We start from the raw sequence: 26,445 nt of genomic DNA, 5'->3' as shown, positions 1-26,445 counted from the left end.
CCCGGGGCGTGGGCTGTGGGTGGAGCCGGGCCCAGGGCGTGGGCTGTGGGTGGAGCCGGGCCCAGGGTGTGGGCTGTGGGCGGAGCCGGGCCCAGGGTGTGGGCTGTGGGCGGAGCCGGGCCCAGGGTGTGGGCTGTGGGCAGAGCCGGGCCCAGGGCGTGGGCTGTGGGTGGAGCCGGGCCCAGGGCGTGGGCTGTGGGTGGAGACGGGCCCAGGGCGTGGGCTGTGGGTGGAGACGGGCCCAGGGCGTGGGCTGTGGGCGGAGACGGGCCCAGGGCGTGGGCTGTGGGCGGAGACGGGCCCAGGGCGTGGGCTGTGGGTGGAGACGGGCCCAGGGCGTGGGCTGTGGGCGGAGACGGGCCCAGGGCGTGGGCTGTGGGCGGAGACGGGCCCAGGGCGTGGGCTGTGGGCGGAGACGGGCCCAGGGCGTGGGCTGTGGGCAGAGCCGGGCCCAGGGCGTGGGCTGTGGGCGGAGCCGGGCCCAAGGCGTGGGCTGTGGGTGGAGCCGGGCCCAGGGCGTGGGCTGTGGGTGGAGCCGGGCCCAGGGCGTGGGCTGTGGGTGGAGCCGGGCCCAGGGCGTGGGCTGTGGGTGGAGCCGGGCCCATTGCGTGGGCTGTGGGCGGAGCCGGGCCCGGGGCGTGGGCATGGCAGACGGGCTGGTGCCGGAGCCGGGCATGCTGGGAGTGGGTTGCCCGTGCCCATGGCGAGGCTGGGGCTGGTACGACACACTGGGGGCTCCAGGCCTGGTTCCAGCGTGGGGCAGGTGGGAGGTGATGGGGGAAGGGACGGCTCCTGGCTCCCCTGGGAAGGGCTCCTGTGGCTGACCCTGCGGGGCCCTGTCGCTCTATGTTGGGGGGCCGGGTGGGGGCAGCGGGGGGGCCGGGCGGGGGCAGCTGGGGGGGCCGGGCAGGGCAGCCGGGGGGCCGGGCGGAGGCAGCCGGGGGGCCGGGCGGGGGGCAGCGGGGGAGGGGCCGGGCGGGGCAGCTGGGGGGCTGGGCGGGGGCAGCCGGGGGGGCAGGGCAAGGCAGCCGGGGGGCCGGGCGGGGGCAGCGGGGGGCCGGGCAGGGCAGCCGGGGGGCCGGGCGGGGACAGCGGGGGGCCGGGCGGGGCAGCCGGGGGACTGACGGCAGCTCCCCCCCAGTTCTACCACGCCTGCGACCAGCCGGGCATCGCCGTGTTCTGCATCATGGAGTACGACGTGCTGCAATTCTGTGACTTCCTGGGCTCCCTCATGTCCGTCTGGGTCACCGTCATCGCCATGGCCCGGCTCCAGCCCCTCGCCAAGCAGGTGACGGGCAGGCGGCTCTGCCCCCCGTGGCTCCTGTCTTCCTCCGCACCCTGTCCCCTGGGAACCCTGCCCCCCAGCAACTCCTGTCCTCTCCCGCGCCCTGCTCCCCGGGAACCCTGCCCCCCTGGGGCTCCTGTCCTCTCCCGCACCCTGCCCCCCGGGAACCCTGCCCCCCTGGGGCTCCTATCCTCCCACACACCCTGTCCCCTGGGAGCCCTGCCCCCCAGCAACTCCTGTCCTCTCCCACGCCCTGCCCCCCAGGAACCCTGCCCCCCTGGGGCTCCTGTCCTCTCCCGCACCCTGCCCCCCGGGAACCCTGCCCCCCAGCAACTCCTGTCCTCTCCCGCACCCTGCCCCCCGGGAACCCTGCCCCCCTGGGGCTCCTGTCCTCTCCCACGCCCTGCCCCCCGGGAATCCTGCCCCCCAGCAACTCCTGTCCTCTCCCGCACCCTGCCCCCCGGGAACCCTGCCCCCCCGGGGCTCCTGTCCTCTCCCGCACCCTGACCCTGGGAACCCTGCCCCCCGGGGCTCCTGTCCTCTCCCGCACCCTGACCCTGGGAACCCTGCCCCCCTGGGGCTCCTGTCCTCCCCCACACCCTGCCTTCCTGTAATAAGGGCCTTCTGGGGAGCACTGCTCACAGCCCCAGCCTGGGTCCTCCCCGCACGGCACCGAACCAGCCGCACCCAGCGCATCAGCAACCCCCCCGGCCGGCAAGGAGCCTCCCCAGAAAATCCCCTCGGACACCCCAGTGCTCCCTGTGCCCCCCAGCCCCCCTCACACAGGGGAGAGGTTCTAACCCATCCCCCACCTCCCCTCAGACACCCCAGTGCTCCCTGTGCCCCCCCCAACCCCCCTTACACAGGGGAGAGGTTATAACCCATCCCCCACCTCCCCTCAGACTCCCCAGTGCTCCCTGTGCCCCCCCCAGACCCCCTTACACAGGGGAGAGGTTATAACCCATCCCCCACCTCCCCTCACACACCCCAGTGCTCCCTGTGCCCCCCCCAGACCCCCTTACAAAGGGGAGAGGTTATAACCCATCCCCCACCTCCCCTCAGACACCCCAGTGCTCCCTGTGCCCCCCCCAGCCCCCTTACACAGGGGAGAGGTTATAACCCATCCCCCACCTCCCCTCAGACACCCCAGTGCTCCCTGTGCCCCCCAGCCCCCCCTTACACAGGGGAGAGGTTATAACCCATCCCCCACCTCCCCTCAGACACCCCAGTGCTCCCTGTGCCCCCCAGCCCCCCTCACACAGGGGAGAGGTTATAACCCATCCCCCACCTCCCCTCAGACACCCCAGTGCTCCCTGTGCCCCCCAGCCCCCCTTACACAGGGGAGAGGTTATAACCCATCCCCCCACCTCCCCTCAGACACCCCAGTGCTCCCTGTGCCCCCCCAACCCCCCTTACACAGGAGAGAGGTTATAACCCATCCCCCACCTCCCCTCAGACACCCCAGTGCTCCCTGTGCCCCCCCAGCCCCCCTTACACAGGGGAGAGGTTATAACCCATCCCCCACCTCCCCTCAGACACCCCAGTGCTCCCTGTGCCCCCAGCCCCCCTTACACAGGGGAGAGGTTATAACCCATCCCCCACCTCCCCTCAGACACCCCAGTGCTCCCTGTGCCCCCAGCCCCCCTTACACAGGGGAGAGGTTATAACCCATCCCCCACCTCCCCTCATACCCCCCAGTGCTCCCTGTGCCCCCCCAGCCCCCGTTACACAGGGGAGAGGTTATAACCCATCCCCCACCTCCCCTCAGACACCCCAGTGCTCCCTGTGCCCCCCAGCCCCCCCTTACACAGGGGAGAGGTTATAACCCATCCCCCACCTCCCCTCAGACACCCCAGTGCTCCCTGTGCCCCCCAGCCCCCCTCACACAGGGGAGAGGTTATAACCCATCCCCCACCTCCCCTCAGACACCCCAGTGCTCCCTGTGCCCCCCAGCCCCCCCTTACACAGGGGAGAGGTTATAACCCATCCCCCCACCTCCCCTCAGACACCCCAGTGCTCCCTGTGCCCCCCCAACCCCCCTTACACAGGAGAGAGGTTATAACCCATCCCCCACCTCCCCTCAGACACCCCAGTGCTCCCTGTGCCCCCCAGCCCCCCTTACACAGGGGAGAGGTTATAACCCATCCCCCACCTCCCCTCAGACACCCCAGTGCTCCCTGTGCCCCCAGCCCCCCTTACACAGGGGAGAGGTTATAACCCATCCCCCACCTCCCCTCAGACACCCCAGTGCTCCCTGTGCCCCCAGCCCCCCTTACACAGGGGAGAGGTTATAACCCATCCCCCACCTCCCCTCAGACACCCCAGTGCTCCCTGTGCCCCCCAGCCCCCCTTACACAGGGGAGAGGTTATAACCCATCCCCCACCTCCCCTCAGACACCCCAGTGCTCCCTGTGCCCCCAGCCCCCCTTACACAGGGGAGAGGTTATAACCCATCCCCCACCTCCCCTCAGACACCCCAGTGCTCCCTGTGCCCCCCAGCCCCCCTTACACAGGGGAGAGGTTATAACCCCTCCCCCACCTCCCCTCACACACCCCAGTGCCCCCCCACACAGGGGAGAGGTTGCCCCCTGCTAACCCGCGTGCTCCCGGTGCAGGTGCTGTACCTGCTGGGTGCGATGCTGCTCTCCATGGCCCTGCAGCTGGATCGGCACGGGCTCTGGAACCTGCTGGGGCCCAGCCTCTTCGCCGTGGGCATCATGGCCGTCGCCTGGGTGAGCCTGGCGCTGCGGGGGGGCTCCCGGGGCTGCTGTCCCCTCCCCCCACGGCTGTGAGCCTGCCCCTCCACTCCTGCCTCCAGCTGCCCCCCCTTTCCTGGGGATGTCCCCCACTGTCCCCCAGGGCTGTGAGCCTGCCCCCCCTTTCCTGGGGTGTCCCCCACTGTCCCCCAGGGCTGTGAGCCTGCCCCCCTTTCCTGGGGATGTCCCCCACTGTCCCCCAGGGCTGTGAGCCTGCCCCCCCTTTCCTGGGGTGTCCCCCACTGTCCCCCAGGGCTGTGAGCCTGCCCCCCCTTTCCTGGGGATGTCCCCCACTGTCCCCCAGGGCTGTGAGACTGCCCCCCCTTTCCTGGGGTGTCCCCCACTGTCCCCCAGGGCTGTGAGCCTGCCCCCCATGTGCCTTTCCCAGGGGCGCCTCCCACTCTCCTCCCAGCTGTGAGCCCCCCCCCCCCGCTGTCACCCCAGCCCTGCAGCTCCACACTCCACTTCCCAGCCCCCGTCCCCTATGCCCCACCCCATAACTCCCCAGCTCCTCCCCCGGGCAGCCCATGAGGCCTGGCCCCCCCACACCCTGCCCCATAGCCCCTGGGTCCCTGCGGCCTCTCACCCCACTCTTGTGCCCGCAGACGGCGCGCAGCATCCGCCGGCGTCACTGCTACCCGCCCACCTGGCAGCGCTGGGCCTTCTACCTGTGCCCGGGGGCGCTGATCGCCGCGGCGGCCGTGCTGCTCTACGCCTGCGTGGAGACGGAGCAGAACTACTTCTACACCCACAGCCTGTGGCACGTGCTGATCGCGGGCAGCGTGGGCTTCCTGCTGCCGCCCCGGCCCAAGGCCGCCGGGCACCACGGCCCCCCGGCCCGCCACAAGGGCTGCGGCTACCAGCTCTGCGTCAACGAGCAGGAGGAGCTGGGGCTGGTGGGTCCCGGCGCCGCCTCCGTCAGCAGCGTCTGCGCCAGCTGACACGCCCGGCCCGTGCCCGGACAGCGCCCGAGGGACCCAGCCAGACACCAGCCTCCTGCGCGGCCCCGGGTGGGCGCTGCCTGCTGCTCCTGCAGGAACCGGCTCGGCCCCGGCCTGGCCCACCCGGCTCTGCTGTTACTGCAATTACACCCATCGAACTGGGCCTGGTGTCGGTGCAGCTTCCTCCCGTGGGCAGGGCCGCCAGGACGCCGGGACGCGCCGCTGCTCGGAGGGAGGGAGGGCAGGCCTGGCAGCGCGGCCCCGGGCCAGGGCGGGGTAGGGGCTGTGCTGGGGAGCTGGCTCCTGCCGCACGGTGCGGGCGCTGCAGAGGCCCCAGGCCGCGGCTGGAACGAGAACGGCAGATACAACGGCCAAGCAGCCAGGTCCTGCCAGGCCGGGCACCGGGGGCAAGGCCTCGGGCTGGCCTGCGGCTGGATGTGGGGCCAGGCGCCAGCCTGGGGCACAGGGCAGATGTCTCCGGCTCCCGCCCCTCCGGGCAGGGGGGCATCAGGCGCCTGGCAGTGCCAGGGCTCCATGCAGGCGGGGCAGCAGCAGGCCACTGAGCACTAGCCCGGTGGAAGGGCAGAGCTGTGACCCTGCCGGGGCGCGGGCACCTCAGCCAGGTCACCCCGGCACTGCCCCAGGCCGTGAGCCCCCCGGGCAGGGAGGCTGGGCACTGGGCTCTGGGCGCGAGTGGGTCCTGACCCCCCAAGGCTGCGTGGGCGTGGCGCTGCGGCTTCCAGCTCCCGCCCTCCATGCTCCGTGTGTGGCACCGGCCCCGGGCGTCGAGCCAGCCGCAGCGCGGGAGCCTCATGGCCCAGGGCAGGGCATCTCCCTGCTTGTGGCTGGGGCCGCAGAGATAACGGCGGATGTCGCGGCCGGTGTCTGCTCCAGACAGATCAGGTGGTCGGGGCAGACGAGGTTTTCTTCGGACAACGGAGAGAAGCTTCCAGAGCCCAGCCTCTGGTTCTCATGGGGGCCTTGAATCCCCCTGACGTCTGTTGGGAGCCCGATACGGCAGGACACAGGCAATCCAGGGGGTTTGGAGAATGTTGGGGAGAACTTCTTGGTACGAGTGCTGCAGGATCCGACCAGGGGCCGTGTGCAGCCTGACCTGCGGCTCCCAAACAGGGAGGAACTAATAGGGGAAGTGGAGGTGGGTGCCAACCTGGGAAGCAGTGACCATGAGATGGTCGATTTCAGGATCCTGACCAAAGGAAGAAAGGGAAGCAGCAAAATACACCCCTGGACTTCACAAAAGCAGACTGAGGGTCTGTCTACACTACCCCCTAGTTCAAACTAGGGGGGTAGTGTAATGTAGTCATACGGAGATGCAAATGAAGCCCGGGATTTGAATTTCCCGGGCTTCATTTGCATAAAGCCAGCGCCGCCATTTTTAAAAGCCGGCTAGGTTGGACCCCGTGCCGCACGGCTACACGCAGCACGGACTAGCTAGTTCGGATTAGGCTTCCTATTCCGAACTAGCTGTACGCCTCGTGGAACGAGGAAGCCTAGTCCGAACTAGCTAGGATGTAACACGAAGGGGAAAGGAGCCCAGGGGAGCTGGCAGGATTTTAAAGCCTTATTGAAGGCCCAGGAAGAAACCATCCCGGTGCGCAGTTGTGACGGCACGTTGGGGACCCCCGACCCTGCACCCCGTCCGCAGCCAGATGTGACTCCGCCAGCCAGTCGAATGGGGAGGGGTTATTGCTGCTCCGAGATACAGCCCAGCCTGGGCTCTGTGTGGGCAGCGGAGTGAGGGGCCGGCAGCTTCTGACCCCCTGGGGCGGGTCCACAGGCCCCTGAGCCCCAGTAGCCGATTTAGTCCTTTCTCTTCATGTTTGCCCACCCCAGCCTGCCCCTTCCCCAGGCCCCAGAACACTCCTCCCCCAGGCAGCCCCCCCCCCGCCCTTTGTCAAACCCCTTCCCCGGCCAGGGGAGAAGTTTCTAGTCATGGTCTAGGTTCATTGCCCCCAGGGACCACCCCCCGCTGGGCAGTGCTACAGACACCGGCCAGTAGGGGTCACCCCCAGCCCATGCGGCAACCAGCGACTGCCCAGCAGTGGGCCCAGGGCCACTAGAGTAGACAGGCCCCCCCCGCCCCCAACCTCACATCAGTAAGAAAAGCAAATGTGGCAGGTGACCAGATTGGCTCACTGGGGAAATCCTTGCTCGAGAATGCAGGGAGTTCTCAGGAGGGCGAAAGCGCCAGTGGAATTGCAGCTGGCGAGGGATGTGAAGGGGAACAAGAAAGGTTTCTCCAGGCATGTTAGCAGTAAGAGGGAGATCAGAGAGGGGGCAGGGCCCTTTCTGGATGAGGGCGGTAACCCAGTGACCGATGATGTGGGGAAAGCTGAAGCACTCAATGCTTCCTTTGCCTTTGTCTTCACAGACAAGGTCGGTTCACAGACTCATGCGCTAGGCAACACAGTATGGGAAAGGGGTGGGCAGCCTTCGTTGGGTAAAGAACAGGTTAGGAACTATGTAGAAAAGCTAAATGTACATAAATCCATGGGTCCGGACTTAGTGCATCCGAGGGTACTGAGGGAGTTGGCAAATGTCATTGCGGAGCCTTTGGCCATTATCTTTGAAAAGTCGTGGAGATGGGGAGAGATCCTGGATGACTGGAAAAAGGCAAATGTAGTGCCCATCTTCAAAAAAGGGAAGAAGGACAATCCAGGGAACTACAGGCCGGTCACCCTACCTCAGTCCCTGGAAAAATCATGGAGGGATCCTCAAGGAATCCATCTTGGAGCACTTGAAAGAGGGGGAAGTGATCAGGAACAGTCAACATGGATTCACCAAGGGCAAGTCCTGCCTGACCAACCTGATTAGCTTCTATGATGAGGTAACTGGCTCGGTGGACATGGGGAAGTCAGTGGATGTGATAGACCTTGACTTTAGCAAGGCTTTTGATACGGTCTCCCACAATATTCTTGCCAGCAAGTTAAGGGAATGTGGATTGGATAAATGGACGGTAAGATGGATAGAAAGCTGGCTGGAAGGCCGGGCCCAGCGGGTAGTGATCAATGGCTTGATGTCAGGATGGCGGTCGGTTTCTAGCGGAGTACCGCAAAGTTCGGTTCTAGGACCGGTTTTGTTCAATATCTTTATGACTGACCTGGAGGAGGGGATGGATTGCACCCGCAGCAAGTTTGCGGATGACACTAAGCTAGGGGGAGAGGTAGATACGTTGGAGAGAAGGGATAGGGTCCAGAGTGACCTGGACAGATTAGAGGATTGGGCAAAAAGAAATCTGATGAGGTTGAACAAGGACAAGTGCAGAGTCCTGCACTTGGGACAGAAGAATCCCAAGTATTGGTACAGGCTGGGGACCGACTGGCTAAGTAGCAGTTCTGCAGAAAAGGCTCTGGGGGTTACAGTGGATGAGAAGCTGGAGATGCGTCAACAGTGTGCCCTTGTAGCCAAGAAAGCTAATGGCATATTAGGGTGCATGAGGAGGAGCATCGCCAGCAGATCGAGGGTATGTCTATACGGCATTCTTCTTTCAAGAGAGGAATGCAAATGCAGCTGAGCAAAATTGGAAATGAAGCGCGGATTTGAATTTCCTGTGCTTTATTTGCATAGTCCCATCAGAGTGTTATTTTGAAATATGCTATTTCGAAAAAAGAAACGCTGTCTAGATGCGGTTATTTCAAAAGAAACCCTTGTGACGTAGTGGGGGTACTTGCTGGGCTGTGGTGACCCCTGCTGTCTGGAGCAAGACCCAGCAGGGGAAACCTCACTAGGCAGAGGTTAGGCCAAACTTGTTGAGCCAGGGGCCAGACACCCCCCATGGAGAGGAACAAAGGAAGGTGGAATGCTGCCCTGGCTGGGGGGGCAGGGCTGCAAGGGAATTTAGTTAGTTGGTTGGTGGCTGTCTGTGCGGATGGATGAGACAGCCTAGGGAGAGGAGCTGGAGTTTTAGGGGCCCAGTCTCCCCCATCTCAAGGGGGCCTGAGGCATCCTAGCCCAGTTCCTGTAACCAGATTACATCTGTGCTGCGCTGTGCTGGAGGAGCAATAAACCACCCTCAATTCCACTGGCTGGTGCAGTCTGTTTGTGCCATTTCGGGGTGCAGGAGACGGGGAACCCCCAACGCGCCGTCACAACCCTTCTTTCGAAATAACCCTTACTCCTTATCAAGAGTGTGTCTACACTACAGGGTTTTGGTGAAAAAATTGGCCTTTTTTCAAAAAAGTCCCCTGCGTCTAGACTGCTGCCACGTTCTTTTGAAAGTAAATCAAAAGAACGCAGCAGTTTTTTGGACCGCAGAAAACCTCGTTTTCCAAGGACGAATGCCTTTTTTCAGAAGTGCTCTTTGGAACAATGGCGCTAACTCATGCAAACGGTGCTTTTTCAAAAGAGGATCCAAAGTGCCTGTGTGACGGCGCGTTGGGGTCCCCCATCTCCTGCACCCCGAAATGGCACAAACAGACTGCACCAGCCGGTGGAATAGAGGAAGTTTATTGCCTCTCCAGGATACAGCATAGCACAGATGTAATCTGGTCACAGAGCTGGGCTAGGATGCCTCAGGCCCCCTTGAGTTGGGGGGAGACTGGGCCCCTAAACTCCAGCTCCTCTCCCTAGGCTGTCTCATCCATCCACACAGACAGCCACCAACCAACTAACCCACTTCCAGCCCTGCCCCCCAGCCAGGGCAGCATTCCACCTTCCTTTGTTCCTCTCCATGGGGGGTGTCTGGCCACTGGTTCAACAAGTTTGGCACTACCTCTGCCTAGTGAGGTTTTCCCTGCTGGGTCTTGCTCCAGACAGCAGGGGTCACCACATCCCAGCAAGTACCCCCACTACGTCACAGCCTGTTGCTCTCTTTTGAAAAAACGACTTGCTTTTTCAAAAGTACTGGCTGTAGTCTGGACGCTCTTTTTCTCGAAAGAGGACTGCAGTGTAGACACACCCCTAGGCTACGTCTACACTGGCAGCTTCTTGCGCAAGAACTGTTTTGCGGAAGAGTTCTTGTGCAAAAAGTCTTCCACAAGAGCGCGTCTACACTGGCATGTGCTTTGGCACAAGAGCATCCATGGCAGCATGGTCACTCTCTTGTGCAAGAAAGCTCGGATGGCCATTTTAACCATAGGGGCTTCTTGTGCAAGAAGTTCATGTTGCCTGTCTACACTGGGGTCTTGTGGAAGAGCTCTTGCACGAGAGGGCTTGTTCCGCATGGGGAGAGGAATAACTCTTCTGGAAGAAGCTGTTTTCCAATGCTAGACTGTAAATTTACTTGCGCAAGAACGCGTGTGCAATGTAGGCAGCAGGTACGTTTTTGTGCAAGAACAGCTGTTCTTTCACAAGAAGCTGCCAGTGTAGACATAGCCTAGAGAAGTGATTATTCCACTCGGGGGAGGCCACATCTGGGCTACGTCTACACTGGCAGGATTTTCCGAAAATGCTTTTAATGGAAAAGTTTTCCGTTAAAAGCATTTTTGGAAAAGCACGTCTAGATTGGCAGGATGGTTTTCCACAAAAGCACTTTTTGCAGAAAAGCGTCCGTGGCCAATCTAGACGCGGTTTTCCGCAAAAAAAGCCTCGATCACCTTTTTCACGATCGGGGCTTTTTTCCAGAAAACACTACTGTGCTGTCTACACTGGCCCTTTTGGGCAAAAGTCTTTCGGAAAAATACTTTTGCCCGAACAGGAGCAGCATAGTTTTTCCAGAAAAGCACTGATGATTTTACAGGAGATCGTCAGGGCTTTTCCGGAAATTCAAGCGGCCAGTGTAGACAGCTGGCAAGTTTTTCCAGAAAAGCGGCTGATTTTCCAGAAAAACTGGCCAGTCTAGACACAGCCCTGGAGTATTGAGGGATTTGGGCTTGTTCAGTCTGCAGAAGAGCAGAGTGGGGGGGGGATTTGAGAGCAGCCTTCAGCTCCCTGCAGGGGGGTCCAAAGAGGCTGGAGAGAGGCTGTTCTCAGTGGGGGCAGGGGGCAGAACAAGGAGCAATGGGCTCAAGTCGCAGCGGGGAAGGTCTAGGTGGGAGTTTAGGAAAAGCTATTTCCCCAGGTGGGTGGGAAGCGCTGGGCTGGGTTCCCGAGGGGGGGGGGAATCTCCGTCCCTAGGGGTGTTTGAGTCCCGGCTGGACACAGCCCTGGCTGGGATGGTTGAGTTGGGGCTGGTCCTGCTTCGGGGGGCGGGGGGGGACTCAATGACTCCCGAGGTCTGTGCCCGCCCTGGGCTCTGTGATTCTAGGAGGCAGCCCAGGTGCCAGTGTGACGCACAGGGAGCCCCAGGCAGGCACTCCCGCTACTCAGTGCAGTGGGGGGGGGTCTCATTGTGACGACAGAGTGGGGGTCCCCCGATCCTGCACCCCCGTAGCAGCAAGAACAGACTCCGCCAGCCGTAGAATGGAGGGTTTATTGCTTCTCCAGGGTACAGCCCAGCACAGACGTGGGGTGATTACAGGGTTCGGGGCCAGGCAGCCTCAGAGCCCTGGGGTTAGGCCCATCACCCTCAGCCCCAGCCCCCTCAGTCTGTCTCCCTCATGGTTCCAGCCGCAGCCGGCCCCTTCCCCCAGCGCACACTTCCTGTGTCCCGTCCGTCTCTTCCCTTAACCAGCAGAACCGGTTTGGCCACGGCCCTGGGCGTGCTACAGACACGCCAGTGGGGTCCTCCAGCGCCCGCCGGCCAAGCACAGCAACCAGCAAGGTACTGACACTGCACCCCGCACATTCCCTTGCGAAGAGGGAAACTGAGGCAGGGGAAGGTGACCCCTTGCCCAAGGTCATGGCCTCTGGGTGGGCGCGGTGAAGGGTACAGGTGTGAGGCACGTGGCCCAGTACCTGGGTAGTCAGGCAGAGCTGGGCGCCTGGGCTGAATCACTGGGCAGAGACGGGCACCACCCCGAGACGCTGCCCAGAGGGCACCTCGGCCCCACTTACGCCGAGCCAGGTGCCCACATCCAGGCTGCAGGGGGCGCCTAGCGCCCCACCCCAGGCACCCGCCAGCTGGCCCAGTCACCCCCCTCAAGCCCCCGGCAGCCCTGGGGGGATTGAACCTGGGTTCCCCCTCCCCAGAGCCGCTCACCCTGGCGCTGGCAGCGACACAGTTGGCACCATCCCAGCACCTCCTGCTCCAGCCGCCTGCCTGGCCTGCCCACAGCCCGAGGGGGGGGCGCCCGCCCGGCACGGGGGGGGGGGCGGGAGCAGAGGGGCCTGGGGCTGATGCACCATGAGCGACAGACCAGGCGGCAGGCACCAGCGGGTTTATTTCCCCTTCGCAGACACGCAGAGGGGAGGGCCCACAACTCCCCCCCAGAGCCCCCCCAGCCCATCTCCCCTGGTCTGGGGGCAGGGCGAGCTCCTGCTGCTTCTCCCCACTTGCAGCCCTGGCACCTGCTGCCCCTGCCAGCCTGCAGGAACCCGGCCTGGTGCCGCTGACCCCGGCTGGGCCGCGCTCGTCCGTGCCCCTGGCTCCCTCTCCAGGCCATGCTCAGCCCAGCTGGCAGGGGCACACAGGGCTGTGCCCACCCCAAGCTGCTGCCTGGACAGCTCCCGCAGGGATTGGCGGGGGGAGGGCCGGCCAGGGACTGGGGCTGTCCCCACAGCGGTGCCAGGTGCCAACAGGGGCCTGCCTGGGAGAGCGGGAACCAGGCCCTGACGTGCCCCAACCAGGGGGCCGGGGCCAGCCCGATGGGCAGCCACCAGCAGCCTGCCTGCCCCGCTCCGGGGAGCCCTGCATGGTCCCCCTCCGGCCCCACAAGGAGGGGGTCGCTGGGCCTGAGCTCTGAACCGGCCCCTGGGCAGGGAGTCCAGCCAGGGTTGCCAGAACCAGCCCTGGTCCTGTGCTGGCACCATGGGTCTGTCTACACTACCCCCTAGTTCGAACTAGCGGGGTAATGTAGTCATTCGGAGTTGCAAAGGAAGCCCGGGATTTGAATTTCCCAGGCTTCATTTGCATAAAGCCGGCCGGCGCCATTTTTAAAAGCCGGCTAGGTCGGACCCTGTGTTGCGCGGCTACACGCGGCACGGACTAGCTAGTTCGGATTGGGCTTCCTATCCAAACTAGCTGTACGCCTCGTGGAACGAGGATTAGGAAGCCTAATTCGAACTAGCTAGTCCGTGCCGTGTGTAGCCGCGGTCACGGGGTCCGACCTAGCCGGCATTTAAAAATGGCGCCGGCCGGCTTTATGCAAATGAAGCCCGGGAAATTCAAATCCCAGGCTTCATTTGCATCTCTGTATGACTACATTACCCCCGCTAGTTCGAACTAGGGGGGTAGTGTAGACATATCCCATGTGAGCATGACCAGATGGGAGCCCAGGGAATTCTGCCCACGCCCACGCTGGCCCCGCCCACACCCACGCTGGCCCCGCCCACACCCACGCCGGCCCCGCCCACTGTGGCCCTGCTCATACCCACGCTGGCCCCTGGGGCTAAAACCCTTGGTGATTGCAGCACGCAGACGGGGTGGCGAAGACTCGCACATGCTCCCCCTGGGCTGTCACCTGCAGCACCCCAGGGACCCCCTGCGAGCCACCCCCAGTGGAGAGATTTGAGGGGGCGCCGGGCCCACAGCTCCCCTCCCCGCTGAGCTGCAGCCAGGGGCTCTCCAGAGCCTCCGGCAGGGCCTGCCCCAGGTACAGCTGGTTTATAATGGCCTGGGCCAGAGCCAAGGGGGCCGTGTTGCCCCCCGTGGCCCCCAGCCCCACCACGGCTCCCTCGGCCTCCAGGCTCAGCACCACAGGGCAGGCCCAGGAGAGCAAGTCCGGCCCCGCGGGCGCCGTCAGGTCGCTCAGCAGGATGCCCGAGGTGGGCGCCAGGAACCCGGAGCCGAAGGAGCTGTTGAGAGAGGCCGAGAGCAGCAGCAGGTTCCCCTGGCTGTCTGCCACCGCCAGCTGGCTGCCCACAGGCGAGGCGGCCCTGCCCGGGCCAAGGGGCCGGGGGGAGGAGCCCCCAGCCACGGTCCCCTCGCGGCCCTGGGCATAACCACGCTGGGCTGCGCTCAGGGCCCTCTGGCAGGGATGGGGCGCGGCCCCGGGCTGGGCTGCCCACACCTCCTGCAGGATGCTGGCCAGCATGCCGCCAGCAGCTGGGGCCGGGGCCCCGTACAGCCAGGTGTCACCCAGCCGCACGGCCAGGGGGCTCTGCAGCTCCAGGCCCAAGTCCCCCAGGGCCTGCAGGAAGGGCCCCCGCTCGGCAGGGGGCAGGTCCAGGGCCAGGGCCTGGGCCAGGGCGTCGTCCCGCGATGCCACCGCCCGGAGCAGGGCCGCCAGCCGGGGGTGGGTGACCAGGGCGCCCGGGCCCTTCAGCTCCCCGGCTCCATCGCAGAAGAGGCTGCAGAGCCCTGAGGCCTTTACCGCCCCCGCGTTCTGCCGCAGGGCCGCAGCCAGCACCCGGTCCACGTGGAAACCTCTCTGCGCCAGCGCCGCCGGCCCCTCCAGCAGGTGCGGCCAGGCCAGGCGCCCGTGGGCCTGGTGCAGCAGGCGCAGGCCCGGTAGGGTCACGGGGAGCCCGTAGCGTGGGGAGAAGCTTCGGCGCGGGACGGCGTTCAGTGCCACCGTGCTGCCCGACGAGGCGTTGTGGAGCAGGGCCGTGAACACGCCGCCTGTGGAGACAAACCTATCTGCGCCTCTGAGCTGAGCACCTGGCTTTGCCCCACCGCAGCCCCCAAGACATGCTGACAGCACCTCAGCCCCTCTGAGACCCCCACGCTGCTCCTTCAGCCCCTCCTAGATCCCCCCATGCTGCACCCCAGCTCCTCTGAGACCCCCACGCTGCTCCCTCAGCCCCTCCTAGATCCCCCATGCTGCACCCCAGCTCCTCTGAGACCCCCATGCTGCTCCCTCAGCCCCTCCTAGATCCCCCATGATGCACCCCAAGCCCTCAGACCTCCCATGCTGCTTCCCCAGCCCCTGAGACCCCCCCACTGCATCCCCAGTGCCTCCAAGATCCCTCCATGCTGCACCTCAACCCCTTAGATCCCAGACGCTGCACTCCCACCCCTCCGACTTCCTCCACCCTGCACCCCCAGCCCCTGTGATGCCCCTCCAGCCCCCCTGAGATTCCCCCATGCTGCACCCCAACACACTCAGACACCCACATACCGCACCCCTCAGCACATCCGATAGCCCCACGCTGCACCCCCAGCGCACTGACACTCCCTGACACCCCCACCCACTGCCCCCAGACAGGCCCCAGCTGTTCCTCTCTGAGGCCACCAGCTCCCTCCCCCAGCCGCACTCACCCAGCCCCCCGGCGTGGGGGTGGACCAGCCCCAGGCAGAGCGCGGCGGCGACTCCCGCATCCACCACGTTCCCGCCGGCCAGCAGCGCCTCCTTGCCCAGGCGGGAGCAGGTCTCTGCGCGGCACCGACCGGCCGGGTCAGGGAGGGGGCACGGGCGCTGCGGGGCCGGTCCGGCGTGGCAGAGCCTGCGCGTGGCCTGGCCCCAGCCCCCCCCCCCCCCCCCCCCGGCCGTGACCCGCAGCAGCCCCCCGGCCCCCTTGCTCGGGCTGCAGGCCCTGACGTGCGCCCGCTGCTCTGGGTCTGCAAAACGCACCAGCCCTGGGCGCCCTGCTCCTCTCGGGTCACCCCAGGGCGCCAGGCCGCGTGTGCGGGGAGGGGGAGGGGGCTTGGAACAGCGCAGCTCCCCCCCCCCCCGGGCAGAGATCACCGGAGCCGCCCTCCCCCACCACGCAGCCCCTGGGCAGGCGGGGGCCGGGCTGTGCGGCGGGAGGGGCTCAGGCTGCAAACGGGTCAGCCCCGCTCTCCAGCGCGCTCCGGGCGGGTCCCAGGCTGGGCGCTGGGGGACCCCTCTGGGCGCTGGGGGCCGCGCGGGGCTCACCGGAGCCGCTGACGAGGGCGGCGTGATGGTAGGTGCCCCGGGCGTGCACGTGAGCTGCTGCGGGGAGGTCTCCAGTCTCCTGCGCCCCCGGCTGCCCAGCGCCGCCCCGCCGCCCGGAGCGCCCGCAGGTCAGCTGGTGAAGGGCCAGGCCCGCGGCCAGCGCCAGCAGCAGCAGCGCCGAGGAGAGGCGGGCGCAGGTCTCCCGACGGTGCCGGCGAAGCAGCAGCTGCACCGAGGACCTGTGGCGCGCGAGGAACCGACTCAGCGCCCGGCAGGAGGGAGCCTGCGCCCGGGGCGCGCCGGGAGGGAGGCTCCGAGCTGACTGCGGAGGGCTGGGGGCAGGGCTATGGGGGCGGAATTTGGGAACCAGGCCAGGGGCTGCGGGTCGGGACAGAGGGGCCCGATCCTGAGCGGTGGGGCCCAGGGGGCTGTGTGTTACGGTGGCGTAGGGGGGAGGGGCGAGCTGGGTCCCAAGGGGGCTGCCTGCGGGGGGGGGGGCACTCGGGGGTTGGAGTGTCCTGTCGCAGGGACGAGCACGGAACCTGGGGCCCGACCCCCGCTCGGGGGCAGGGCCGGGCTGGCGGGGGGCCCAGGGGCTGCGGGGAGAGGACCCCGGTGCCCTGCCCAGCGGGGTCCAGCAGGAGGGAGGGAGGGGAGAGGGGCCCAGGCCACCCTGGTTACCGGGCCCCAGACAAGGGGCGCAGGGGCTCGGGGCGAGCTGGAGCGGCTGACAGCCCCGCTGGGGGAGGGGCTCCTTGGGGCGCGGCAGAGGCTGGCTGGGGGCTCAGAGAGGGGGGGCCCGAGGAGGGGCTGGGGCGGCTCTGCCCATCGCTGCCCCCTTGCTCCCCGCAGATCCGCCTCCCGCCCTCAGCCCGGGGGTCTCGCCCAGGCCCCCCCGCCCCTGCGGCTGGGAGCCGATACCTGACGGGGCAGAGCTACAAGGGGCGGGGGCGGGAGCTGGGGGGCACGTGGGGAGCTGGGGGGCGGGGGCAGGGGCCCCTGCCGGGGCTCTGCGAGCGGGGCGGGGCTCCCCCCGCACGTCCCCTCCCCCGCACTCACCGGCCCGGCGGGGCCCGCAGCGTCACCTCCCCGTCGCTGTCGCCCAGCGGCTGGTACCGGGCCTGGTACCGGGCCGGGGCCGGCGCCATGACCCGCACCTGGCGCGGCCCTTCCGGCTCCGCCCGGGGCGCGGGGAGTTCCGCGGAGATCGCTCTGGGCGGGGCTCGGGAGGGCAGGGCAGTGGGGGCGGGGCAGGGCGGGGTGGCAGGCAGTACAGAGGGCAGGGCAGGGGGGGCAGGCAGTACAGAGGGCAGGGCAGAGGGGGCAGGGCGGGGGGGCAGGCAGTATGGAGGGCAGGGCAGAGGGGGCAGGGCAGTGGGGGCAGGGCGGAGTGGCAGGCAGTACGGACGGCAGGGCAGGGCAGAGGGGGCAGGGCGGGGGGGCAGGCAGTATGGAGGGCAGGGCAGAGGGGGCAGGGCGGGGTGGCAGGCAGTACGGAGGGCAGGGCAGAGGGGGCAGGGTGGGGTGGCAGGCAGTACGGAGGGCAGGGCAGAGGGGGCAGGGTGGGGTGGCAGGCAGTATGGAGGGCAGGGCAGAGGGGGCAGGGCGGGTATCCGCGAGGGAGCTGCCCGTTCCGCCCTGCGTGGTACCCGCGAGGGAGCTGCCCCTTCCGCCCTGCGTGGTACCCGCGAGGGAGCTGCCCCTTCCGCCCTGCGTGGTACCCGCGAGGGAGCTGCCCCTTCCGCCCTGCGTGGTACCCGCGAGGGAGCTGCCCGTTCCGCCCTGCGTGGTACCCGCGAGGGAGCTGCCCCTTCCGCCCTGCGTGGTACCCGCGAGGGAGCTGCCCCTTCCGCCCTGCGTGGTACCCGCGAGGGAGCTGGGGGAGCTGCCCGTTCCGCCCTGCGTGGTACCCGCGAGGGAGCTGGGGGAGCTGCCCGTTCCGCCCTGCGTGGTACCCGTGAGGGAGCTGCCCCTTCCGCCCTGCGTGGTACCCGCGAGGGAGCTGCCCGTTCCGCCTGGCGTGGTACCCGCGAGGGAGCTGCCCCTTCCGCCCTGTGTGGTACCCGCGAGGGAGCTGGGGGAGCTGCCCGTTCCGCCCTGCGTGGTACCCGCGAGGGAGCTGGGGGAGCTGCCCGTTCCGCCCTGCGTGGTACCCGCGAGGGAGCTGCCCCTTCCGCCCTGCGTGGTACCCGCGAGGGAGCTGCCCGTTCCGCCTGGCGTGGTACCCGCGAGGGAGCTGCCCCTTCCGCCCTGTGTGGTACCCGCGAGGGAGCTGGGGGAGCTGCCCCTTCCGCCCTGCGTGGTACCCGCGAGGGAGCTGCCCGTTCCACCCTGCGTGGTACCCGCGAGGGAGCTGCCCGTTCCACCCTGCGTGGTACCCGCGAGGGAGCTGCCCGTTCCGCCCTGCGTGGTACCCGCGAGGGAGCTGCCCGTTCCGCCCTGCGTGGTACCCGCGAGGGAGCTGCCCCTTCCGCCCTGCGTGGTACCCGCGAGGGAGCTGGGGGAGCTGCCCCTTCCGCCCTGTGTGGTACCCGCAAGGGAGCTGGGGGAGCTGCCCCTTCCGCCCTGCGTGGTACCCGTGAGGGAGCTGCCCGTTCCGCCCTGCGTGGTACCCGTGAGGGAGCTGCCCGTTCCGCCCTGCGTGGTACCCGTGAGGGAGCTGCCCGTTCCGCCCGGCGTGGTACCCGCGAGGGAGCTGCCCCTTCCGCCCTGCGTGGTACCCGCGAGGGAGCTGCCCCTTCCGCCCTGCGTGGTACCCGCGAGGGAGCTGCCCGTTCCGCCTGGCGTGGTACCCGCGAGGGAGCTGCCCCTTCCGCCCTGTGTGGTACCCGCGAGGGAGCTGGGGGAGCTGCCCCTTCCGCCCTGCGTGGTACCCGCGAGGGAGCTGCCCGTTCCGCCTGGCGTGGTACCCGCGAGGGAGCTGCCCGTTCCACCCTGCGTGGTACCCGCGAGGGAGCTGCCCGTTCCGCCCTGCGTGGTACCCGCGAGGGAGCTGCCCGTTCCGCCCTGCGTGGTACCCGCGAGGGAGCTGCCCGTTCCGCCCTGCGTGGTACCCGCGAGGGAGCTGCCCGTTCCGCCTGGCGTGGTACCCGCGAGGGAGCTGGGGGAGCTGCCCGTTCCACCTGCGTGGTACCCGCGAGGGAGCTGCCCGTTCCGCCTGCGTGGTACCCGCGAGGGAGCTGGGGGAGCTGCCCGTTCCGCCTGCGTGGTACCCGCGAGGGAGCTGCCTGTTCCGCCCTGCGTGGTACCCGCGAGGGAGCTGCCCGTTCTGCCCTGCGTGGTACCCGCGAGGGAGCTGCCCGTTCTGCCCTGCGTGGTACCCGCGAGGGAGCTGCCCGTTCCGCCCTGCGTGGTACCCGCGAGGGAGCTGCCCCTTCCGCCCTGCGTGGTACCCGCGAGGGAGCTGCCCGTTCCGCCCTGCGTGGTACCCGCGAGGGAGCTGCCCCTTCCGCCCTGCGTGGTACCCGCGAGGGAGCTGCCCGTTCCGCCCTGCGTGGTACCCGCGAGGGAGCTGTCCCTTCCGTCCTGCGTGGTACCCGCGAGGGAGCTGCCCCTTCCGCCCTGCGTGGTACCCGCGAGGGAGCTGCCCGTTCCGCCCTGCGTGGTACCCGCGAGGGAGCTGCCCCTTCCGCCCTGCGTGGTACCCGTGAGGGAGCTGCCCCTTCCGCCCTGCGTGGTACCCGCGAGGGAGCTGCCCGTTCCGCCTGGCGTGGTACCCGCGAGGGAGCTGCCCCTTCCGCCCTGTGTGGTACCCGCGAGGGAGCTGGGGGAGCTGCCCGTTCCGCCCTGCGTGGTACCCGCGAGGGAGCTGGGGGAGCTGCCCGTTCCGCCCTGCGTGGTACCCGCGAGGGAGCTGCCCCTTCCGCCCTGCGTGGTACCCGCGAGGGAGCTGCCCGTTCCGCCTGGCGTGGTACCCGCGAGGGAGCTGCCCCTTCCGCCCTGTGTGGTACCCGCGAGGGAGCTGGGGGAGCTGCCCCTTCCGCCCTGCGTGGTACCCGCGAGGGAGCTGCCCGTTCCACCCTGCGTGGTACCCGCGAGGGAGCTGCCCGTTCCACCCTGCGTGGTACCCGCGAGGGAGCTGCCCGTTCCGCCCTGCGTGGTACCCGCGAGGGAGCTGCCCGTTCCGCCCTGCGTGGTACCCGCGAGGGAGCTGCCCCTTCCGCCCTGCGTGGTACCCGCGAGGGAGCTGGGGGAGCTGCCCCTTCCGCCCTGCGTGGTACCCGCGAGGGAGCTGGGGGAGCTGCCCGTTCCGCCCTGCGTGTTACCCGCGAGGGAGCTGCCCGTTCCGCCCTGCGTGGTACCCGTGAGGGAGCTGCCCCTTCCGCCCTGCGTGGTACCCGCGAGGGAGCTGCCCGTTCCGCCCTGCGTGGTACCCGCGAGGGAGCTGCCCCTTCCGCCCTGCGTGGTACCCGCGAGGGAGCTGGGGGAGCTGCCCCTTCCGCCCTGTGTGGTACCCGCAAGGGAGCTGGGGGAGCTGCCCCTTCCGCCCTGCGTGGTACCCGTGAGGGAGCTGCCCGTTCCGCCCTGCGTGGTACCCGTGAGGGAGCTGCCCGTTCCGCCCTGCGTGGTACCCGTGAGGGAGCTGCCCGTTCCGCCCGGCGTGGTACCCGCGAGGGAGCTGCCCCTTCCGCCCTGCGTGGTACCCGCGAGGGAGCTGCCCCTTCCGCCCTGCGTGGTACCCGCGAGGGAGCTGCCCGTTCCGCCTGGCGTGGTACCCGCGAGGGAGCTGCCCCTTCCGCCCTGTGTGGTACCCGCGAGGGAGCTGGGGGAGCTGCCCCTTCCGCCCTGCGTGGTACCCGCGAGGGAGCTGCCCGTTCCGCCTGGCGTGGTACCCGCGAGGGAGCTGCCCCTTCCGCCCTGCGTGGTACCCGCGAGGGAGCTGCCCGTTCCGCCTGGCGTGGTACCCGCGAGGGAGCTGCCCGTTCCGCCCTGCGTGGTACCCGCGAGGGAGCTGCCCGTTCCGCCCTGCGTGGTACCCGCGAGGGAGCTGCCCGTTCCGCCCTGCGTGGTACCCGCGAGGGAGCTGCCCGTTCCGCCTGGCGTGGTACCCGCGAGGGAGCTGCCCGTTCCGCCCTGCGTGGTACCCGCGAGGGAGCTGCCCGTTCCGCCTGGCGTGGTACCCGCGAGGGAGCTGCCTGTTCCACCTGCTTGGTACCCGCAAGGGAGCTGGGGGAGCTGCCCGTTCCGCCCGGCGTGGTACCCGCGAGGGAGCTGCCCGTTCCGCCCTGCGTGGTACCCGCGAGGGAGCTGCCCGTTCTGCCCTGCGTGGTACCCGCGAGGGAGCTGCCCGTTCTGCCCTGCGTGGTACCCGCGAGGGAGCTGCCCGTTCCGCCCTGCGTGGTACCCGCGAGGGAGCTGCCCGTTCTGCCCTGCGTGGTACCCGCGAGGGAGCTGCCCGTTCCGCCCTGCGTGGTACCCACAGCGACCTGGCTGCTTCCCTCAAATTCAGTAACGTGACACCCGCTGCGGGGTGCCTGGCGCTGGCCACTGTGGGCAGACAGGCTACTGAGCTAGATGGACCTTTGGTCTGACCCGGTCCAGCCGTTCTTATGTTCTAATTCTCAAGAAGAAAGAATAGACCTTGCCTGGGTGCCAAAGCAGCCGTGCACAGAGTCCTGCCCCCACACCCGTCCAACAAGCCTCTCCCAGCACCGGGACCTGTTGAAATTCCGACTGAAAAGGAAGCGACTGTTCCGTGTCCCTTTGCACCCAGCCAAAGGCAGGTCAGCGCCACGTCCCCGGCCTGCGGCGCCCATTGCAGACCAGCCCCCAGCTGTCACCCCGCGCTGCTGTTTCTGATGGCGAGGCAGCAGCGCGGGGCGGAAGGGTCCCCTGGAAGCGGGGCTGGGGGCCGCAGCCAGGCCCCGTGGAAGAGTCGGGTAATGGCTAAGCTACGAGGGGTCACTCGGCTAATTCAACACCCCCCGCCACGCTCAGCGCTGCCTTTCCAGGCCCTGCACAAGGCCGGGGCAGGGCCAGAGGACCGGGGAGAGGGATGCAGGGAGGGGAGCCCCGCGCGGGATCGGAGCCAGGCCCGCACCGGGGAGCAGAGGCTGGAGGGGTCGGGGCGCTGCTTTCCCCCAGCAAAGCTGCAGCCCCGCGCTACGGGCCCCCCGCCCGGCTCTCGCACGGAGACCCCGCAGGGACCAGGGGCCCCTTGCCCGGGCCCGGCTGCAGGAGCGCGCGGCCCGCTTCAGCCCAGCCAGGTGAGCTCGCGCCGCTCCGCCCACCCCGCGCCCTGATTGGCTAGCCCGCTCTTGGAGCTCCGCCCCCTTTCACCTTCGTGCGGCTGAAGCGCGCGAGTCCACGCGCACCCTGCGTAATCAGTTCCACGGCCCCCGCCCTGACGTGTGGCTCCGCCCACTGCGCAGGAGTCCCCTCGCACCCTCTCTCTCTGAGAGCCCTCCCTGGATTGGCCCGCGAGACCTTGACCCCGCCCTTCCCCGGTCCTCTACCTCGGATTGGCCAGCTCTCCGCACCCCGCCCCTCCCGCTCGGCCCTCCCTCGGATTGGTCCAGAGTCGCAGACCACGCCCCATGCAGAACACTCCTCCGTGCTGCCCCAGCGATTGGTCCGGCCTCTGTGCGGCTCCGCCCATCCCAGGCTGCCGGCACCCCATTGGCTGCGGCGCTGCCACGCCCGCTGAGCAAAGGTTCGTCGGGGAGCGCGTCCCGTAAGTAACAGCGGGGCTGGGATCCCCCGCGGCCCCCCCCCACTGCCCCTCCACTTCCTCCGGCCCCCCGGCCCCCCTCGCTCTGAGCCCCCCCCGTTGTTCCCTCCCCTCCTGAGCCCCCCCCGCGCCTCCCCACTCCTCTCGGCCCCCCTCGCTCCGAGCCCCCCCCCGCTGCCCCCTCCTTCCGGCCCCCCCGGTCTCCCCTCGCTCTGAGCCCCCCCCCGCTGCTCTCACTCCCCCGGTCCTGGCCCCAGAGCAGGGGCGGCTACACCCCCCCCCCCCCGGCGCTGGGCACGAGGGGGCGGACCCCGAAGACCAAAGCAGCACGTGGCCGGAGACTCGGGGGGGCCCGGCTCGGACGCAGCGGGGGGGGGATCTCTGCAGCCCGAGGGGGGGGTGGAAAGTCCTGCCCCTCGCTCGGCTGTGCCCGGCACAATCTGTTGGCATCACCCCCCCCGCCCCGCGGGCACAGGCGGCTGCAGGCCAACAGGCGCACGAGGACACAGGTGGCCGCGTGAGCTGGGCAGGCGCTGGGCTCCGGGCACCACTTTGGGGGGCTGGGTGCAGGCTCGGGAGGGAGGGGTGCACAAGGGCCCGTGGAGAGAGGGGCTGTCCTGCTGACCTGGGGCACACCCCTCGCAGTGCCTCCTGGGGATGAGGTCTTCTGGCCCCGCAGCACGAGACCCTGCCCCCCCCCCCGCCGCCGTGGGGCGTGAGCAGCAGGAAGCGGCTCTACCCTGCTGCGCTGGCGAGTGGGGTCCCCAGGGTGTTTTCAGTCACCTGGGGTGAAGGCGGGTATTTGGGGGACGCAGGGAGTGGCAGGCAGTGAGCTGTGGTGGAGCCCTGGGCCAGGAATAGTCCCACCTGCCGGGCACCACGAATTCACTGCGGTTCCATTCCTGGTCCGAGCCTCCTGCGGCAGCCCGTGCACCTTCTGCACGTGCGACAGGCTCGTGGTAGGACTCGTGCTCGTGCCTGGGAGCAGCCGCTGTCTGCTCCCTGCCCGGAGGCACAGAGACGGCGAATGGAACGGATTGGCCGTGCAAGTGCCGCTCAGTCCTGGCCTTGCCCTGTGCCTCAGTGGGCGGGTGGCTGGTTTCCACAACCGCTGCCCAGCGAGAGCGCGGAGAAGGGCGGGGGCAGCACGTCACTGGCTGAATTCTCCTGCCGCTCTGCTCTCACGCTGGCCAGGGCAGAGGAATCTCGCCTCCGGGGTGGCGGCTGGGGCTGGTGTCTGTTGTGCTGACGTGAGCTCACTGCTGCCTGGAGCAGGCTCCGGTTGCGGGGGCTGATTAAGAGCAGCCAGACGGGGCCAGACCAACGGTGAATCTAGCCCAGGGTCCTGTCTGCCGGCGGGGCCGATGCCTGCTGCCCCCACACTCCCTCTCTCTCTCTCTCTCTCTCTCCCCCCAGCAGCACACCAGGGCGCGGTGGGACAGACCCCAGCAAGGCGCTGCCTGGAGTAACGGCCACCGAGGGCCCGTCAGCACCTGCGGCGCTTCCAGGCGCTCTGGCCCCAGCCCATGCCGCGCTCCCCGCCAGGGCTGCTCCGTGCCCCAGAGTCCCAGCGGGAGCTTGGTTTGGCTGCGCCTGTCGGACCAGGCTCCGCAGCCCAGCATGCTGGGCGCCTGTTCTCCCCGGGCCAGCCATGTCCTGGGCCTGGTGTGAGAGACGGGTCCTGCCCCCACGGTAGCCAGACTGCCCGGAGCCCTTTGCCGGCATGTGTTCCGTCCCACCGGCCCTGGGACGCAGCCCAGCCCGGGATCTGCTCCGAGAAGCCGCTTCGCTGCCCCGCGCCCGCCGGCAGGTGGGAAGGGCGTGATGCTGAGACTTGCCCTCCCTGCCTGGCCTCTGTGCCGTGCCTGGCAGGTTCGCTGTAGCTGCCTCCTGCCCTGATGCGTCCGCGGTACTTGAAAGGGCTGCTCTGCGGCAGCCTCCTCCTCTCGCTCCTCCCGCTCTGGTACCTGCTGCTCACGACGGGCGATGCCCCGAAGAGATGGCAGCTTTCCAGCCAGTTCCCGGTGGGCTCTGCCCCGCGGGGCGTAGACTTCCCCTCGCTCTTTGCCAGCTTCCCCCCAGCCCCCCGCTGTGAGCCTGGGCAGCTGCTGCTCATCCTGGTGACGTCGGCCCCTGGGAATTCGGAGCCCCGGCAGGTGATCCGGAGCACCTGGGCTGCCCGGGAGGGGCCAGCACCGCCCCAGTGGCAGGCCGTGTTCCTAGTGGGCCAGACGGCAGACGCCGGGGCAGCCCGGGAGATCCAGCGAGAGCAGCAGGCGTTTGGGGATCTCCTGGTTGGGAATTACCTGGACGCCTACCGGAACCTCACCCTGAAGGTCATGCACGGCTTGAAGTGGGCGGCCGAGCGGTGCCGGCCCCGCTACGTGCTGAAGACGGACGACGATTGCTTCGTCAACACGGCGTGGCTGCCGGCGTTCCTGCAGGAGCACAACCGCGTCCGGGCCGGCCTGTACGCCGGGTCCCTCTTCTCCCGGGAGAAGCGGCAGGTGATCAGGGAGCCTTCCAGCAAGTGGTACGTGTCCAGGCAGGACTACCGCCCCGAGGAGTACCCGCCCTACGCCAGCGGCATTGGCTACCTCCTCTCGCTGGACGCCGCCCAGCGGCTCCTGGGGGCAGCGGAGCGCGTCCGCCCCATCCCCGTGGAGGACGCCTACGTGGGCATCCTGGCGGAGGAGGCTGGGATCCGGGTGCAAGCCAGCGCCCGCTTTGCCAAGCACAACGTGCGCTGGCAGGTGTGTAACTACCGCTACCTGCTGGTGATTCACCACCTGAGCCCGCGGGAGCAGGCGGCCGCAAAGCGGAGCATGCTGCAGGCTCGGCGCGCCTGCCAGGACAGCCTGGAGGTCACCAGGTGGAAATGAGCCATCCCGGCCGGCTTCCCTGGGACGGCTCTGCCTGGCTCACCGCAGAGCCGGGGTTCTGCAGGGGGGTCCCAGCTCCGCCGCCACCACTGACTGAGCAGTCCTGTGCCTCAGTTGCTCCCCATAAAGGGGGTACTGATCTGACCCAGCTCCCGGGGCCGGTGGCTAACTGGTCCATTTCCGTAGGGCTCTGGGGTAGGGGCCGAACGCCCTCGCTCCAGAGGGGCTCAGCGCTTGGCACGTCTGCCCAGCTGCTGCAGTGTGACCCGCCGGGACCTGCCCGTCCAGCGAGCCGCCCTGTGGGGCTGGCTGCCGGCAGCCTGGGCTGAGCCCCGTGGGACGGACACCAGGGCAGTGGCTGCCGCGGCTCCACAGTGCCACGGGGCAGGCAGGGCGCTATGGCACAGGCACAGGCACCCTGTGAGTGACGCCCCCCAGCATGCTGGGCCCCAGGGACCTGCTCTCAGGAGCTTGAGAGGGGCTGATCCAGGCAGCTGTTACCTCAGAGCTGTGCTAAGGGCCGGGGCTGCTCCTTGCGCTGGGCAAGCACTGCCCTGCTCCAGGCCTCAGTTTCCCCCCTGTAGAATGGGGCCAGTAGGGGGTGATCTCAGGGATCAGGTGCCCTGGGACTAGGTGCGTTTACAAACCCATCCCAACCAGCCGCACCCTTCAGCCCTGCCCGGCTGCTGCCTCGAGTCCCGCACTGGCCGGCGTGAGCTGAGAGGGACCTGCAGGGCCTAGAGGGGTGCCCCAGGCACGTCCCTGCCCTGCTGCCCCGCACGCAATCAGTGCTACTGACACGCCAGCAGCAGGGGCCAGACCCCCAGCACAGCCCTGCCCAGCGCCTGGCCCGCAGGTTAATTCCTTGGACTTATTTGTACTAGTTTAAACCCCTGGTGTGTGTACGCCATTAAAAGTGTGGAACAGGCCCAGGGTCTTTGCCGTGCAGCTCCAGCACCAGCGCCGGGGGGGGGGGGGGGCTAGGCAGGCCCCCACCCCGCCACAGGAGCTCTCAAGGGGGACCAGCTGGTGGGGCGGCAGCCGGAGGTGGGGATGCAGGGGGCTGGGCGGGGTGGCCAGGTGGGCGGAGCGTGCGAGCCAGGAGCAGCAGCTTG

The 26,445-nt window shown here is 68.1% G+C and overlaps 3 protein-coding genes across 4 annotated transcripts in view; 2 read left to right on the top strand and 1 right to left on the bottom strand.

Annotated features, from left to right (window-relative positions):
* TMEM8B (transmembrane protein 8B) overlaps positions 1-5,375 on the top strand; it is a 38,608-nt gene extending 33,233 nt beyond the window's left edge. The window contains exons 11-13 of the mRNA XM_089779503.1: positions 1,142-1,288; positions 3,901-4,017; positions 4,647-5,375. Coding sequence (XP_089635629.1) covers positions 1,142-1,288; positions 3,901-4,017; positions 4,647-4,982 — 600 coding nt within the window. The 3' untranslated portion in view covers positions 4,983-5,375. The remainder of the gene's footprint in view (positions 1-1,141; positions 1,289-3,900; positions 4,018-4,646) is intronic.
* A 7,797-nt stretch (positions 5,376-13,172) lies between these two features.
* Positions 13,173-16,994, bottom strand: GGT6 (gamma-glutamyltransferase 6). Its single transcript, XM_075917921.2, has 4 exons — positions 16,838-16,994; positions 15,779-16,017; positions 15,181-15,294; positions 13,173-14,541 (listed from the first exon to the last, which is right to left on the bottom strand). The coding sequence occupies exons 1-4, from the start codon at positions 16,924-16,926 to the stop codon at positions 13,370-13,372; spliced, it is 1,614 nt and encodes a 537-aa protein (XP_075774036.2). The 5' UTR covers positions 16,927-16,994; the 3' UTR covers positions 13,173-13,369.
* Positions 16,995-22,358: 5,364 nt separating this feature from the next.
* LOC142825837 (beta-1,3-galactosyltransferase 5-like) lies at positions 22,359-26,258 on the top strand. Of its 2 annotated transcripts, none has more exons than XM_075917917.2 (2): positions 22,359-22,451; positions 23,868-26,258. In XM_075917917.2, the coding sequence occupies exon 2, from the start codon at positions 24,347-24,349 to the stop codon at positions 25,328-25,330; it is 984 nt and encodes a 327-aa protein (XP_075774032.1). In that variant the 5' UTR covers positions 22,359-22,451; positions 23,868-24,346; the 3' UTR covers positions 25,331-26,258. The 2 variants fall into 2 exon arrangements, with proteins under 2 accessions (XP_075774032.1, XP_075774031.1); XM_075917916.2 differs by having other exon boundaries at positions 22,371-22,451; positions 23,865-26,258.
* Positions 26,259-26,445: the final 187 nt, after the last annotated feature.

The sequence above is a fragment of the Pelodiscus sinensis genome, chromosome 6 (assembly GCF_052426305.1).
Source record: "Pelodiscus sinensis isolate ZL-2025 chromosome 6, ASM5242630v1, whole genome shotgun sequence".
Classification (NCBI taxonomy): domain Eukaryota; kingdom Metazoa; phylum Chordata; order Testudines; family Trionychidae; genus Pelodiscus; species Pelodiscus sinensis.
This window is presented reverse-complemented; position numbering and strand designations above follow the sequence as displayed.